Source organism: Ogataea haglerorum, assembly GCF_019207285.1.
Source record: "Ogataea haglerorum isolate 81-453-3 chromosome Unknown 81-453-3_NODE_16_length_219348_cov_95.707317, whole genome shotgun sequence".
Lineage (NCBI taxonomy): Eukaryota > Fungi > Ascomycota > Pichiomycetes > Pichiales > Pichiaceae > Ogataea > Ogataea haglerorum.
In genome coordinates, this window is record NW_025065166.1 from 18,873 (window position 1) to 31,681 (window position 12,809).

At 47.6% G+C, this 12,809-nt stretch overlaps 9 protein-coding genes across 9 annotated transcripts; 6 read left to right on the forward strand and 3 right to left on the reverse strand.

The window, feature by feature from the left end:
• Positions 1-52: 52 nt before the first annotated feature.
• KL911_004759 (uncharacterized protein) lies at positions 53-2,083 on the forward strand (the record flags this gene model as incomplete). The annotated part of the gene is made up of 1 exon (XM_043200085.1): positions 53-2,083. One exon carries the CDS (start codon positions 53-55, stop codon positions 2,081-2,083), a length of 2,031 nt encoding a protein of 676 aa, XP_043052379.1.
• A 108-nt stretch (positions 2,084-2,191) lies between these two features.
• KL911_004760 (uncharacterized protein) lies at positions 2,192-3,430 on the forward strand (the record flags this gene model as incomplete). The annotated part of the gene is made up of 1 exon (XM_043200087.1): positions 2,192-3,430. One exon carries the CDS (start codon positions 2,192-2,194, stop codon positions 3,428-3,430), a length of 1,239 nt encoding a protein of 412 aa, XP_043052380.1.
• Positions 3,431-3,485: 55 nt separating this feature from the next.
• KL911_004761 (uncharacterized protein) lies at positions 3,486-3,863 on the forward strand (the record flags this gene model as incomplete). Its single annotated transcript, XM_043200088.1, has 2 exons — positions 3,486-3,509; positions 3,576-3,863. The coding sequence occupies 2 exons, from the start codon at positions 3,486-3,488 to the stop codon at positions 3,861-3,863; spliced, it is 312 nt and encodes a 103-aa protein (XP_043052381.1).
• Positions 3,864-3,867: 4 nt separating this feature from the next.
• KL911_004762 (uncharacterized protein) lies at positions 3,868-5,424 on the reverse strand (the record flags this gene model as incomplete). The annotated part of the gene is made up of 1 exon (XM_043200089.1): positions 3,868-5,424. One exon carries the CDS (start codon positions 5,422-5,424, stop codon positions 3,868-3,870), a length of 1,557 nt encoding a protein of 518 aa, XP_043052382.1.
• Positions 5,425-5,616: 192 nt separating this feature from the next.
• KL911_004763 (uncharacterized protein) lies at positions 5,617-6,759 on the reverse strand (the record flags this gene model as incomplete). The annotated part of the gene is made up of 1 exon (XM_043200090.1): positions 5,617-6,759. One exon carries the CDS (start codon positions 6,757-6,759, stop codon positions 5,617-5,619), a length of 1,143 nt encoding a protein of 380 aa, XP_043052383.1.
• A 390-nt stretch (positions 6,760-7,149) lies between these two features.
• Positions 7,150-8,106, reverse strand: KL911_004764 (uncharacterized protein; the record flags this gene model as incomplete). Its single annotated transcript, XM_043200091.1, has 1 exon — positions 7,150-8,106. The coding sequence occupies one exon, from the start codon at positions 8,104-8,106 to the stop codon at positions 7,150-7,152; it is 957 nt and encodes a 318-aa protein (XP_043052384.1).
• An 84-nt stretch (positions 8,107-8,190) lies between these two features.
• Positions 8,191-8,566, forward strand: KL911_004765 (uncharacterized protein; the record flags this gene model as incomplete). The annotated part of the gene is made up of 2 exons (XM_043200092.1): positions 8,191-8,316; positions 8,387-8,566. 2 exons carry the CDS (start codon positions 8,191-8,193, stop codon positions 8,564-8,566), a joined length of 306 nt encoding a protein of 101 aa, XP_043052385.1.
• A 189-nt stretch (positions 8,567-8,755) lies between these two features.
• Positions 8,756-10,531, forward strand: KL911_004766 (uncharacterized protein; the record flags this gene model as incomplete). Its single annotated transcript, XM_043200093.1, has 1 exon — positions 8,756-10,531. One exon carries the CDS (start codon positions 8,756-8,758, stop codon positions 10,529-10,531), a length of 1,776 nt encoding a protein of 591 aa, XP_043052386.1.
• An 88-nt stretch (positions 10,532-10,619) lies between these two features.
• Positions 10,620-12,797, forward strand: KL911_004767 (uncharacterized protein; the record flags this gene model as incomplete). Its single annotated transcript, XM_043200094.1, has 1 exon — positions 10,620-12,797. The coding sequence occupies one exon, from the start codon at positions 10,620-10,622 to the stop codon at positions 12,795-12,797; it is 2,178 nt and encodes a 725-aa protein (XP_043052387.1).
• Between the last annotated feature and the right edge of the window lie 12 nt (positions 12,798-12,809).

Sequence of the window (12,809 nt, forward strand, 5' to 3'; positions counted from 1 at the left end):
TAATTTAATGATAATTTAATATTCCGGACAAATTAACTATAAATCCTGAAATATGGATCAAGTATATTCGAAAATAGAGGCAATACAGACGAACCTCAACGAACTACTTTATCGATATGCACTATCACAGCCAGTCAAAACAGAGTGTCTTAGTTTGATCAAACAATTTCAGCTCGTGATAGACTCTGGCTTCGTGCCCGAGCAAGTCAAAGGCCTGGGAAATAAGCTTTTGGGATTCTACGATCACCTCAAATCTGGCCGACCGTTCCTCACTCCTGACGAAAAGATGTGCTGGATATTCTCAAAGCAAGATAGCTTCTACTACCCATTTGATGAACAAATTGGTGTCTTCGTTGCCCCAGGCTCAACAAACTCACTTGATCTTAGTACAGATGGAATTGAGGATTTATATCAGGAATCACTGGCAAACTGCTCCTTTGTGTCGTCCTTAATAACAATGGCCAGCCATGGGTTTGATCTCTTGTCATTGGTTCATACTGATACCAAGACATCGAGATTTGCATTGACGCTAGAATTTAATGGATGTAGAAGAGTGGTTTGGACAGACTCTTCACTTCCGGCCGATCAATCGCGATATGTGAAAAGCTCGACTAATCCAGAGCTTTTGTGGCCGGCAATCGTGGAAAAGGCATACCTACAGATCCACAATGCGTCCCATTTATCGGACTTTAGGGGTTCCAATATCGGCATCGACACATATATTCTTACCGGCTACGTTCCCGAGTATGTGGAAATTGACGATCTTACTAGAGACCAAATGGAAGATATTGCTCGAAAACACAGTACAGCAGATCTTGTGCTAGGTTTAGGGACTTCCAATCTTTCCGCAGAGGAGTGTCGCCGCTTCAATCTTGCACCTAATCATGATTATTCGGTCCTGAGCATCAAAAAGGACAAGTTAGCGCAGTACGGCTTCAGATTTCAACTGAGAAACCCCTGGAATCTTGCGAAACGGGACATGGAAGTGTCGGATCTTTACCCCTTTAACGTGCTCTATCTCAATTGGAAGCTAAACAACTTTTCAAAGATCACCAAGCACGTGATATACAAGGATACATTGGGAGCGATAGAATATCCTCAATTTAGCTTACAGAATCACGACTACCCCAATATGGTCTATGTTCTTATTGAGCGCCACCTGAACCAGCCAGAGACATATTTGCGTGCCGAGTGGTATGAAACACAAGGCGAGAAACTCTGGACGCTGACAGGCGCAAAGCGGATATTGAAAAGTCCGACGAACAGATCACGTTTTGTATTGTCAAAGCTTCGTCTCAATCCAGGTCAAGTCGCGACCGGCGTGCTCATTGCAAATAGTACGTCTTCAATTAGATACTCTGTGCATTTTTTTTCTGGTCACAAGTTGACGGTAGGAAGACCATCATTCAAGTACAAACACATCGAAGAAGTGTCAGATCAATGGACGCCCATGACAGCTGGAGGCAGCTGGTTGCATTCCACTTACATTGACAATCCACAATTTGAGATTGCTGGTGCGCTCGGGAAGACCGAAATTGGTCTTTACTCCAACAGCGTGGCTAATGTCCTACTATTCGAGACTTCAGAAAGTTTCCTCACAAAGTTCGACGAAAGAACCCTTGTGGCCGGCCAGCGACTTGAGTACGACCAATCAGGATTTATCTTCAAGACCAACCTCAGTCCAAAGTCAAGATACATCGCCGTAGTATCCACGAAGGATCCGTCAACTCTTGGCCGATTCAAATTAATCGTCAATAGCGAAAGCCCGCTGACAATGACTAGACTGTCCACAAGTCTGGGACTATTTACGCAAGCAAAGACTTTCCGAGACTCAGAAAGCTACAAATACCAGTTTGTGGTTCTGAAACCCTCCCGCGTTGCAATAAGAATCAGGAGCCCCATTGCATACGATTTTTCAGTGTCAGCTACCTATTTCCGTAAGGACTACAAAAAAATCAGCGAAAAGTATGGCTACTTCGTTCATTTTGACACCCTTCAGCCCGAAATATATACAATCAGCATCAGGTTATCGCAGAAGGGCCCATGCACTGTGGATCTGGGTAGTTCCCACAGGTTGGGGTGAATTATTGTCTCAACTTCACGGCTGTGCAGGTAGAATAAATTTTGAAACATCCGTATGAGAAGAAAGAAAGCGGCCTGCGTTCGGTTTCTTGCAAACTATCTATCGCATATGGCTCAGAGAACCTTGAACTACGATAAGTTGCAAGAGCTGCTTGCGGCAAGTGATCAGGTGGATGAGTTCCGCATCAAGGAGCCGGCCTCTAAAACGATAGAGAGCCAAATGGAGGTCGAAATGGACATCCTTAAAATATATGAAGACATATTAGGGCAAGATAAAAGCCAATTCCCCATTCTTAGAAGTAAGAGCCATTCCAAGTACATCAACGCATTTTTGAGCCGTCCGTTGCCCGCTCCATTTACAGCTCTGGACGCTTCTCAGCCATGGATCGTCTACTGGCTTGTGAACTCTAAGGCCCTTCTGGGCGAGGAAATTGATCCAGAGCTGTCCGAAAGAGTTGGGTACAAAATTCTTGAATGCGTGGATGCCGAAACGGGGGCGATTGGTGGAGGAAGTGGTCAGATGGCCCACCTGGCCGCGACTTATGCCGGCTTGTTGGCTCTAACAGTGAGCAAAAGTTATAATGCTGCTGCCCAGCTTGATAGGCGCAAAATTTACAACTGGCTGCTACAGATGAAGCAGCCTGATGGCTCTTTCATCATGCATTACAATGGAGAAGCAGACACCAGAGCCGTCTACTGTGCGATCTGTGTCGCTTCTCTTCTGGATATTCTGGACGACAAGCTTGCGTACAAGACGATTGACTGGCTGGCCAGCTGCCAAACGTACGAGGGTGGGTTTTCAGGCTATCCTGGCGATGAAGCTCACGGAGGGTACACTTTTTGCGCTGTAGCAGCATTGTCGATGTTGAGATCGCCCACGGAGCTACCATCTGTGATTGATTTAGACAATCTGATCAGCTGGACTGTTCAAAGACAGTACAACGTGGAGGGAGGTCTTAGCGGTCGCACAAACAAGCTCGTTGACGGATGCTACAGTCATTGGGCCGGCGGGCTGACGCCATTACTCGAAATTGCGACCGGTCAAAGAGACCTTCTTAACCGAATTCAGCTGCAAAACTACATTCTCTGCTGTTGCCAGGATGAGCCTGCAGGTCTGCGGGATAAGCCGTCTACCCGGGCAGATTTTTATCATACGAACTACGTCCTTTGCGGATTGAGCATGACGCAGCACTACCAAGAGTACAAGGATGGAACGTACACTGGACACCGCATCGCAGATCCAAGCATAACAGACATTTTAGATGTGAACCAAGTGCGCTCGTTGGACCCGATTTATGGTGTTCCGAATGGAATGGCTTCTCAGATGATCGCTTTGTATAGAGCTTGAAAAAATGCGCGAAAATAGTCGACAAAGTAATATATAATAAATAAATATATTTATCATGACGAGGTTAGATAACCAGGAGGTAAGAACTCAAGCACGGTATTGCTAACGCCAGTTTCTAAAACAAGCGAGTGCGCTGCTTGAAAAGAACAACGGCAACTCCATATACATCACGCAAAAGAGACTCTCGTATGACATCACGAAGGATATTGAAGGTGCAGCTGGATCTGGCAAAGAATCGTACTCGGTGTTGGTGAGAGTGACTGATGGCAATAAGGACAAGTCTAAAAGAGTGAAGCTGAGCACGGAGATCGCACCTAATCAGCTGGAGACATTCTGGAACGAGTATGCCAATATTCTCAAAAGCGGACTCAAAGGACTGAAAAAGAAAGACAAGAAGAAGGCTAAGAAACGGGCTAAGAAAACTCACAATTGAAGCATTAATTTTCACTATTTAGCTCGACAACCAAGTTTCCATCAGGATACACCTGCCCGGATTCGGCGATACTCAACTCGTCGTCCACGACAACTTTCTCTCGTGGATACACTGTATAGATATCAAAATTATACTGGTGATCGTAGCCAATAGGCCTTTCGAGAGTGTCAGAATCGGAAATCTCCACGTTGTTCAAATGGATGCATTCGACGAAAGCATAGATTTCCTCAAGTTTAGCGTTTTTGTCGAAATTGTGCCGAATTCTTTTCCCGTCCGGCAGACGGATAGCGATTCGTGCGGCATTTGCGGGCTCTGGATCTGGCAACAACGTAGACTTTCTCCATTTCAACCACTTCTCCTTCAAAGTGACAGCTCGTGCCTGCTCCTGCCGTTCTCTTTGTAAAAGGGCCTCTTCCATCCTGCGCATTCTATCTCTTCTAAGCGAGTTCTCGTAAGCCTGATCCTGCAGTTGACGTGTCTGGCGATCGTTATGGAGACGCTGTATATCTGCACGGATGCCCTCCAGCTTGGGATTGAATTTGTTGTAAATCTTCTGCAACTTGGCAAGCACTTGAGCACAAGGCATATATCCTTGAATCTTGCAAACCATAGACAGAATCGGATCCGACTGTTGCACTCCTGAGGCTGTTGGCGTCTCGTTGACCGTAAGACACAACATTCCTAGGAAGGGAAGTCGAGTCACTTTGAATTGATTGGCCACTTGATATGCTTCACTGTCTTTTATGTCTCCGCCCCATATAAGTATTTGCTTCTCACGAATGAATCGGAGAAAATCAGGATTTGTCAGCACGTCCTGAATGAAGTTCTTAGTATCTTGGTGACTCTCGCTGTGAATATACAGTAGGAGCCATCTGGCATCTTTTTTAGTGAAATGCAATGCGTGCGAATACGAACATTCAAGGAAATCGGGGCGCTGGATTTCCATCGTGTCAGCCTGGTTGATCAAGTCCTCAGTTTCTTCCTCATCTGCGTCTCCGCGAGACACGTTCCCGATCATATCGTCAAAGCTGACAATAAATCGGCGAGCCATATCAGCGGGATCGGCGTTCTTGCGAATGACATGGTACCTATTCGGATGCAGCTTCATGATGATCGGAACGATACCGCCAATCACGACAAGCAATGCGAGCCCCACTATGCGAAGTAAAACGTACAACGGCACAACAACAAATAACACTAGCTGGTCTAGCAGCCATTTGAAAGCGGTATTGGCCATTCTGTGGAGCTTTGAGGGCTGTCGTTCTTCCATGATCGGGAAAGACCCTGGCACCAGAGGCACATATGTCTGCTCCGGATTCTGGAAGAACGAGGAAAACCAGCGTCGCTGATTGGGTGCGCTATTGGATGAATTCTCCGTTGCCATGCTCACGTCTCGTCTCTCAAAGTTCGCCCTTCTTGGATACAACTGCCAGTACTGGATCAATGCAAGCTCTAAATTCCAGTTCACAGACTCTAGCAATACAATCTGTTCGGACACAGGGATTTGGCAATTGGAGATGTTCTGAAATTGCTGTAGAATCTCCTCCTGCTCAAGAAACATACAATCAACTAAGCTAGAAAAGAAACCAGAATAATTAAATGCTCGGCACATGTTACGTAATCGAGGCCATATGTAAATCATTGCCTAGTCTCCCGGGAGCCGGCCACCATAATGCTAACAGACACCTAATCGTCCAGACACACAAGCACTGGCTCTAGGACATTCCTATGCATGATGTATGTATATCATCAGTCAGGACACCTCGCTCGGCGTGACCAGGATCTTGACATTAGTATCCTTGTGCTCGATCAGCTGTCTGAAGCCCTTCTCCACTCCATCCCTTAGATTAACCTTGCCTGTGATCATCTGACGTGCTTTGTCCATAGATATGAGACCGTCTTCCAAGGCCTTGACAACTTCCTCGAAGTCCTTGACGGTGTAGCACATGGAGCCCGTAGCGTATTTCTCCTGATAAGTCAGAGACATTGGCATGAATCCGATTGGGTGGTCGCCCCAGATGGCCACGTTGACGGCAATTCCAGCAGGACCGGTGGCAACAATTGAGGTGGTGAATGTCTGAGGAATCCCGGAGCAGTCGAAGGCTGCATGAAATCCTTCGTTTTCTGGCACCATAGCCTTAAGAACGGCATTTGCGTCGTCGCAAGTGGAAGGATCAAAGACCTCGGCACCTAGATCCTGTGCAAACTGCCTTCTAATGAGGGCCGGCTCGGAACAAACGATCTTTCCAGCTTGGTGTCCTTGCAGAGCAAGAATGGTGGCAAGGCCGATAGGACCTCCTCCAAGAACCAAGGCCGTCTGGCCAGGCTGGAATCTAGCGCGTTCAACAGCATGCCAGGCAACGGAAATAGGCTCAACCAGTGCTCCGATATCATCGGGAATCGAGTCTGGCAGCTTGACCATGTGGTCCTCGCCGTAAACGACGTACTCAGCAAAACCGCCGCTGCCACCGCCCAAACCGCAGAAGCTTAGCGACGAGCAGCAGTTCGGAGCTCCGCTCTGGCAGGCCATACAGAGCCCAAGGTCCTGGGCCACTGTGTCCTTGTAGCGCGATCTGTCGGAACAATGCGACGTAGCTTCAACGGCGACTCTGTCACCGGGTTTCACGCTGGTGACGCCCGAGCCCACCTCGATCACTGTGCCGCTAAATTCATGTCCAGGACAGAGAGGCAGCGCTAATCCCGAGATCGCGTCCTTGGTGCCTGCCTTAGGGAAGAAAACAGGCCCTCCAGAATATGTAAATTCCTTCAAGTCGGTGCCACAGATTCCACAGTAGCTGACCTTGATCTTGACATCGATTGGGTTCTTGATCTCCGGTTCAGGGACCGTCTCGGAGTAGCGAATATCGTTTGTACCGTAATAAAGTAAACCTTTCATTGACAATAGGGAGCTAGGATATTGTGCTTTATATAGCATAATCTTTTGCAACCAGGTGCCGGTTAATTTCCGCTTCGGCACGTAAGGTCCGGGACGCACTGGTCAACGATCTAGCCGTTCACAGCCATTGAAAATGATCAGTGGGGAGAATTGCGGAGTAAACGGGTGACTTATTATGTCTGGCGTGATTTGCAGCAGCATCGAATAATCGAGTCCTTTTTTCTCTATTGTGAAAAAAACCCGGGCTGGTTAGGTTCGGCAGAAAAACTTGTCACTCCATTATTACAGCAATATTTGCTATCGAATTGGAATTTATTTTTATTCACTCAGGTGCAGTACACCACGTCGCGTTTGATTGCCGCACAGTGCGAGTTTAGACCTCCACGCTAACTAAGCCATAATTCTCTCACGAACCAGCGACTGGTAGTAAACCACACCGACTTCTTTTTTAGGATGTAGCAAGCCCCGTTGGTACACCCCACTAATCAGGTTCTGTTGCGCGGCCTCGCACAGCCAGATGTCCTCGAGCGCCACCTGTCTGGCGAACTTGAAGTACTCCTCGAAGTCTTCGTCGCTGCCGTCGAAGAAATACTCAAACTCCATGCGCGTCTTATTACCGTTGACTGGATTGGCGCGGAAAATTCCCATGCCGCCCCCGTATTGGTTCAGAGTGCACGATGGGAAAAAATACAAAAATAGTCCCGCATCGTTGTTTTTGCCCACAGGATTGCAGTGGTGGCGGCAGAAGTTGGTGTGGGTGTCGACCTTGTAGAACTCGAACGGGTACACCTTGCTGAACGCAGGGTGTGTATACTGGCAGTGCAAACACTCCTGGTAGCCGTCAATGAAGGTCAGGACATTGTAGTCGCACTCGTAGACAAGTCTGCGGCGCAGCGTGCGGCTTCTAAAATCCTTGTTATCAATAAACTGGCCAAGCTCGTTGCCAAAATATTCCTCCAGAGACTGCGAAGGGGTTTTTTCGTGGGTTATGAACACCAGCCCGCCCTTGGTGACCACGTGATTGACGGGCTCTAGCTTTTCGATCTTTGCAGCTTTCTCTTCCTCACTAGCACAGCCTTCGACGACATCCTTGTACACACCGTAGCGCAGGTTGAGACTCTTGACCGCGTACGGGTCGTCAACGTCACACAGCCCGAAAAAAGGGTTGCCCACAAAATCGAGTTGCAACGCCTCTTTTTGCCCGTCATTAAGCTCAGGGTGCATGGAAAACGCGTTAACAACAGACACAAAGTGCCAGCCCTTGTTGTAGATCTTGTGCTTGGCAGCTTCAATGAACTTGTCGCTGGTGTACCATGTAGCAGGAACGGTTTTTGGAAGCTCAGACATTGTACTCGTGAGGACACCTTCAAGGCTCAATCTTGTTTATATAGAAGTGGGAAGTGTCGGAATAGTTCCGAAGCCATCGCAACAATGGCCGTTGCTGTCCATATGGTCGACTGGTTGCTTCGACAATTTCGCGATTTGGTTTCCGATTTTGGAAGTTTGACAGATATCGCAGAGCAGTGTTTCCGAGATTTCGCCGGAATTTTGCGAAATGTGCACATCGCATCTTATCTCATGCAGAATAGGTAGACTAGCACCCATCTACATATACTAGCTTTCCCAGAGGCTGAGCAGTGTTTGTGGGTCCTTGCCAAGATTTTGCAAAACACGGACCACCGCTGGCCAGAGTCATGCTCCTCTTGCGCGGTTACGTAATATGCCATCTGGAAAAAGACGTCGCAATGCGGAGAAGCCCAAAGTATTCAACTTTTCTCCAGTGATAAAATCCTGCCTTATCTCGTAATTCCCTTATCAGTGACGAAATACCTCATCGAATCGAATAAGGACAATTCATAAGCGGAGTTGGACATCATAACTTGAAGCAGCCACAACTTCCCTGTTGCAGACGTCCAGAAGTATATAAGGTCTTGGGACGTGGCGAAAATATTTCCAAGGGTCCTTACTGTCACGTTTTCTCATCTTAAACTGATTCATGTCGAAGGTAACCCAGTTGTTGAAAGACGTCTTCGTCCCCGTTCCTCCTCTGAAGCCTACAGGAAAGTCCCAGGAGGGCAGAACCGTCGAGATCGCGACATCCACTTCTGCTCCTGTTGACGGACCACCGGCGAAGGACGAAAAGAACATTGTTAACTATGAGTTGCAGACAGACATCTCCTCTGAGGTAGATCTCTATGATGTCGGCCACACCCACAGAAGTCTGAAGAACAGGCACATCCAGCTTATTGGTATTGGAGGCACTATCGGTGTCGGTTTGTTTGTGAACCTGTCAACGCAGCTCCACAAGAGCGGACCACTAGCTCTATTTTTGGGCTGTGTGGTTTGGAGTCTGCCTATTTTGGCTGTCACGGCAGCCTGCGCAGAGATGGTGTGCTATTTACCAATCCCATCGCCTTTTATCAGATTATCAGAGAGATGTGTCGACGAGGCTTTCAGCTTTATGACGGGATGGAACTTTTGGGTCCTTGAGTGTGCGCTGATCCCATTTGAGCTCACGCTGTTCAACACACTGATCCATTTCTGGAGAAACGACTACTCTCCTGCCATTCCTATTGCACTTCAGTTGGCTGTGTATTTTCTGATCAACGTCAGTGCGGTGAAATATTACGGAGAAACCGAATTTTGGCTGTCGATCGGAAAAGTGATCTTGGCTTTGGGACTCATGATGTTCACTTTCGTCACCATGGTGGGAGGCAATCCTCTTCACGACGTGTATGGATTCCGTAATTGGCAACCGCCAATCGCCGAATATATCCACACGGGTGCCTTGGGCCGCTTCCAAGCTTTTTTGGGAGCCGTGATTACCTTCTCGTATCTGATTGCCGGACCTGAATATGTCTCCATGTCGGCTGGTGAGGTTGTGAATCCAAGAAAGATTCTCCCCTCCGCGTTCAAACAGGTGGCCTACAGACTGACTATTTTCTTCGTTGGAGGAAGTCTTGCCATGGGCACTGTGTGTCCTTGGAATGACCCTAAGTTGGTGGCAGCCATCGAACAGGGAACTGCAGGTGCCGGTGCCTCTGCTTATATCATTGCCATGAGCAACCTAAAGGTGAGAGTTCTCCCGCACATCGTCAACGGGCTGCTACTTACGGCCGCTTTTTCTGCAGGCAACTCGTACACCTACTGTTCTTCCAGAAGTCTCTACGGAATGTCGCTGGAAGGTAAAGCTCCAAGGATCTTCTCGCATTGCAACAAGGCCGGTGTGCCAATCTACGCGGTTTGTTTGTCGCTGTGTTGGGGATTCCTTGCCTTCCTACAACTGTCTGAGAACTCTGCTACTGTGCTCTCTTGGATAGTCAATCTCGTGACAGCTTCCCAGATGATCAATTTCTTGAGTATTCTTGTTACCTATCTGCACTTCAGAAGAGCAGTTTCGAAGCAGGGCATTGACAGAGAGGCCTTTCCTTTCAAGGCATGGTGGCAGCCATACATTTCTATCGCAGCCTTCATTACTATTTTCTGCATGGTTTGGGTGCAGGGCTACGAGGTGTTTTTGCCTGGAGACTGGTCTGTGGAGACGTTCCTCTTCTGCTACCTCATGATATTCATCGATGCAGGATTATTCCTATTTTGGAAGATTCTCAAGCGCACCAAATACGTGAATCCGATGGACGCGGATTTAGTGAGTGGCCTTGACGAGGTCGAGGCGCACGAGAGACACTTGGCCCGTATGATAGAAATCAACGGCAAGCCGGTGAAACGCTGGTACAACCGGATCGTTGACTTCTTATTTGGTGATCAAGAGTAGAGAGCTAGAGCTTTTATATTTATACTTTTTTTTATTGGAATTTATTTATCTTTTTGCTCGGAAAAATTTCCTTATCGCAAGTTATCGCATGGCCCCAGAAAAACAGAAGCCTGTTAGAAAGCGCCAGAAATACTCAAGAAATGGATGTCTGGCCTGCAAGAAGCGCAAGGTAAAGTGCGATGAAACCTTCCCCACCTGCGGACGATGTGCCAAAATCGGCGCAGAGTGCATTTATTATAGAGTCTTCAAATTTCAAGGAGTAAGGTCTACGAACCCGGAGCCCGAAACCCCGCACGTGCCTCATTCGAAGCCAGATTCTGAGCCGGAGTCGAATGATGACACGAGAAAGTCTGTCACTGAAGGGCTTTCGAATCTGTTGGCGAACCAGGAGATGCTTTTTGGGGGAATAGCTGGCCTCTCGGAATATTTCGAGAATGATAACAACGCCACGGATCTTCAGTCCCTGTTACCAGACTACGACTTTTCCAGTCTCCAGTTCAACAATAGAGCACGACAGGCTCCAGACGGTAACTTGTCGACTTCTGATTCGGTGCTTCGCTATGACTACCTATACAATCTTAGGCAAAGCTTCGATGAGAGAGACCTGAATAAGATCGCTAACTCGCTGCATATCAATGCTTCCGAATCACTGCATCTACAGGCCTTTGTGAAGGATGTGCACCTGATTCTGTTTCCTTTGGCGACTTCCTACCTGGACTCACCGTTCATTGTCACTTTTTTAGCAGAAGCACAAAAAAGTAACTATCTACTCAACGCAATGTTGGCGTCTGGGGCTCGGTTTCTCACCGAAAAAGCGCGAATTGACAAGGACATCCATTTGGCAAAGTTTGGTGCCCAAGCTGACAAGAGCTACATTGCCGAGCTCGACACTCAGATCGATATTAACGACAAATACCGCGTGCACTATCTTTCCATCTGTTTTCAGTCGCTCAGGGATATATTGGAAAACATGAATAATTCGGACGAGAAGGTGGAGCCTGCGCTGCTCACGAGTTTGATTCTTGCGGCAGATTTGTCCTCAAACAGAGACTATCGCTGGTCGTTGCACCTTCGCGGAGCAAAGCAATTTCTTGGGAAATTCATGGGAGAAAAGAGCATCGATTCTGACTCGCTAATTCTTGCACGCTACCTCTTCTGTTCCATGGAAATATCCTCAGGAATAGCCTCTGCCGGTGCAAGCAGCCTGGACTTGGACGAGCTGACTACTTGGATTCCAATCCCCTTGAATCACGGACCGCTCCCTAAGCTCAGCAAAATGGGAATGGTTACAGACGGATACATTGGCGACAAGTTCTGCGAGGGCGGATTCAAGATGTATCTAGGGTACAGTGATGGCACGGCGGAGGTGGAGAAGGAGATTGTGGCTGCGAAACGGAACGAGAAGATCGATCCGTTCACCATAGCACACATTTTTTCAGTGATAGACAGGGCCAAGCAATTTCGAGTCGTGACCAACAAGATGCCGTACATGATTCCAATCGATTCGAAATACCATCCTTTATACAAGGGTGCCGACAAGACGCGACTCTCAATTTCAGGATATTACCATGTGACATCTGCAAAACTGCGCGCGTTTTTCATGAGCTCAGAGTCCTTAGAGAGCGACTTTGAGACGTACAGCTGGTTTTCATTCTACGATTTCACCCAGAACATCCGGCTGGAAACACTGTATTTATATGTTTTGACGTCCGAACAATTCCTGGGCTGCAAGGTTAGCAATCCTGTGGTTCAGCGGCTGCTGAAGAAGGTACTGCAATCGTGCTCTTTCTTTATACAGCTAAAGCACAAGGACCTGGCGGACCTCGAAAGGTACTACAACTCGCCAATCATGCTTGAAGAAACTACTGCAAAACCTCGATTCAACGAAAGCGCCAGCAGTTTTTTCCTCGACGACGAAGAGTTGGAGACGCTGTGTCAAAAGCACATCTCGAGCCTGCAAGTAATGGATTTCGATAAATTCGTGATCATTGACATGGATCACCGTATCGCAATGTTCCAGTGGTGCTTAATTATGTGTGCTTATTGCTGCATCGATGCTGTGGACAAAGTCTTGGTAGACTGTCTGCTGCATACGCTGCTAGCGTTTGGACTGAAGAGTGTCAGAATGTACATTAGCAAGGTGAAAAAGATTTGGACGCAGCGACAGCTTCGGTACAAAAATACTTCCGGAAAGGTGTTCACGCTCGACGAAAGCTATGACCAGCAATTTTTCACAAAGACTGAGTTCTCGTTTCTCTTCACCTAGAACGAAAAATAT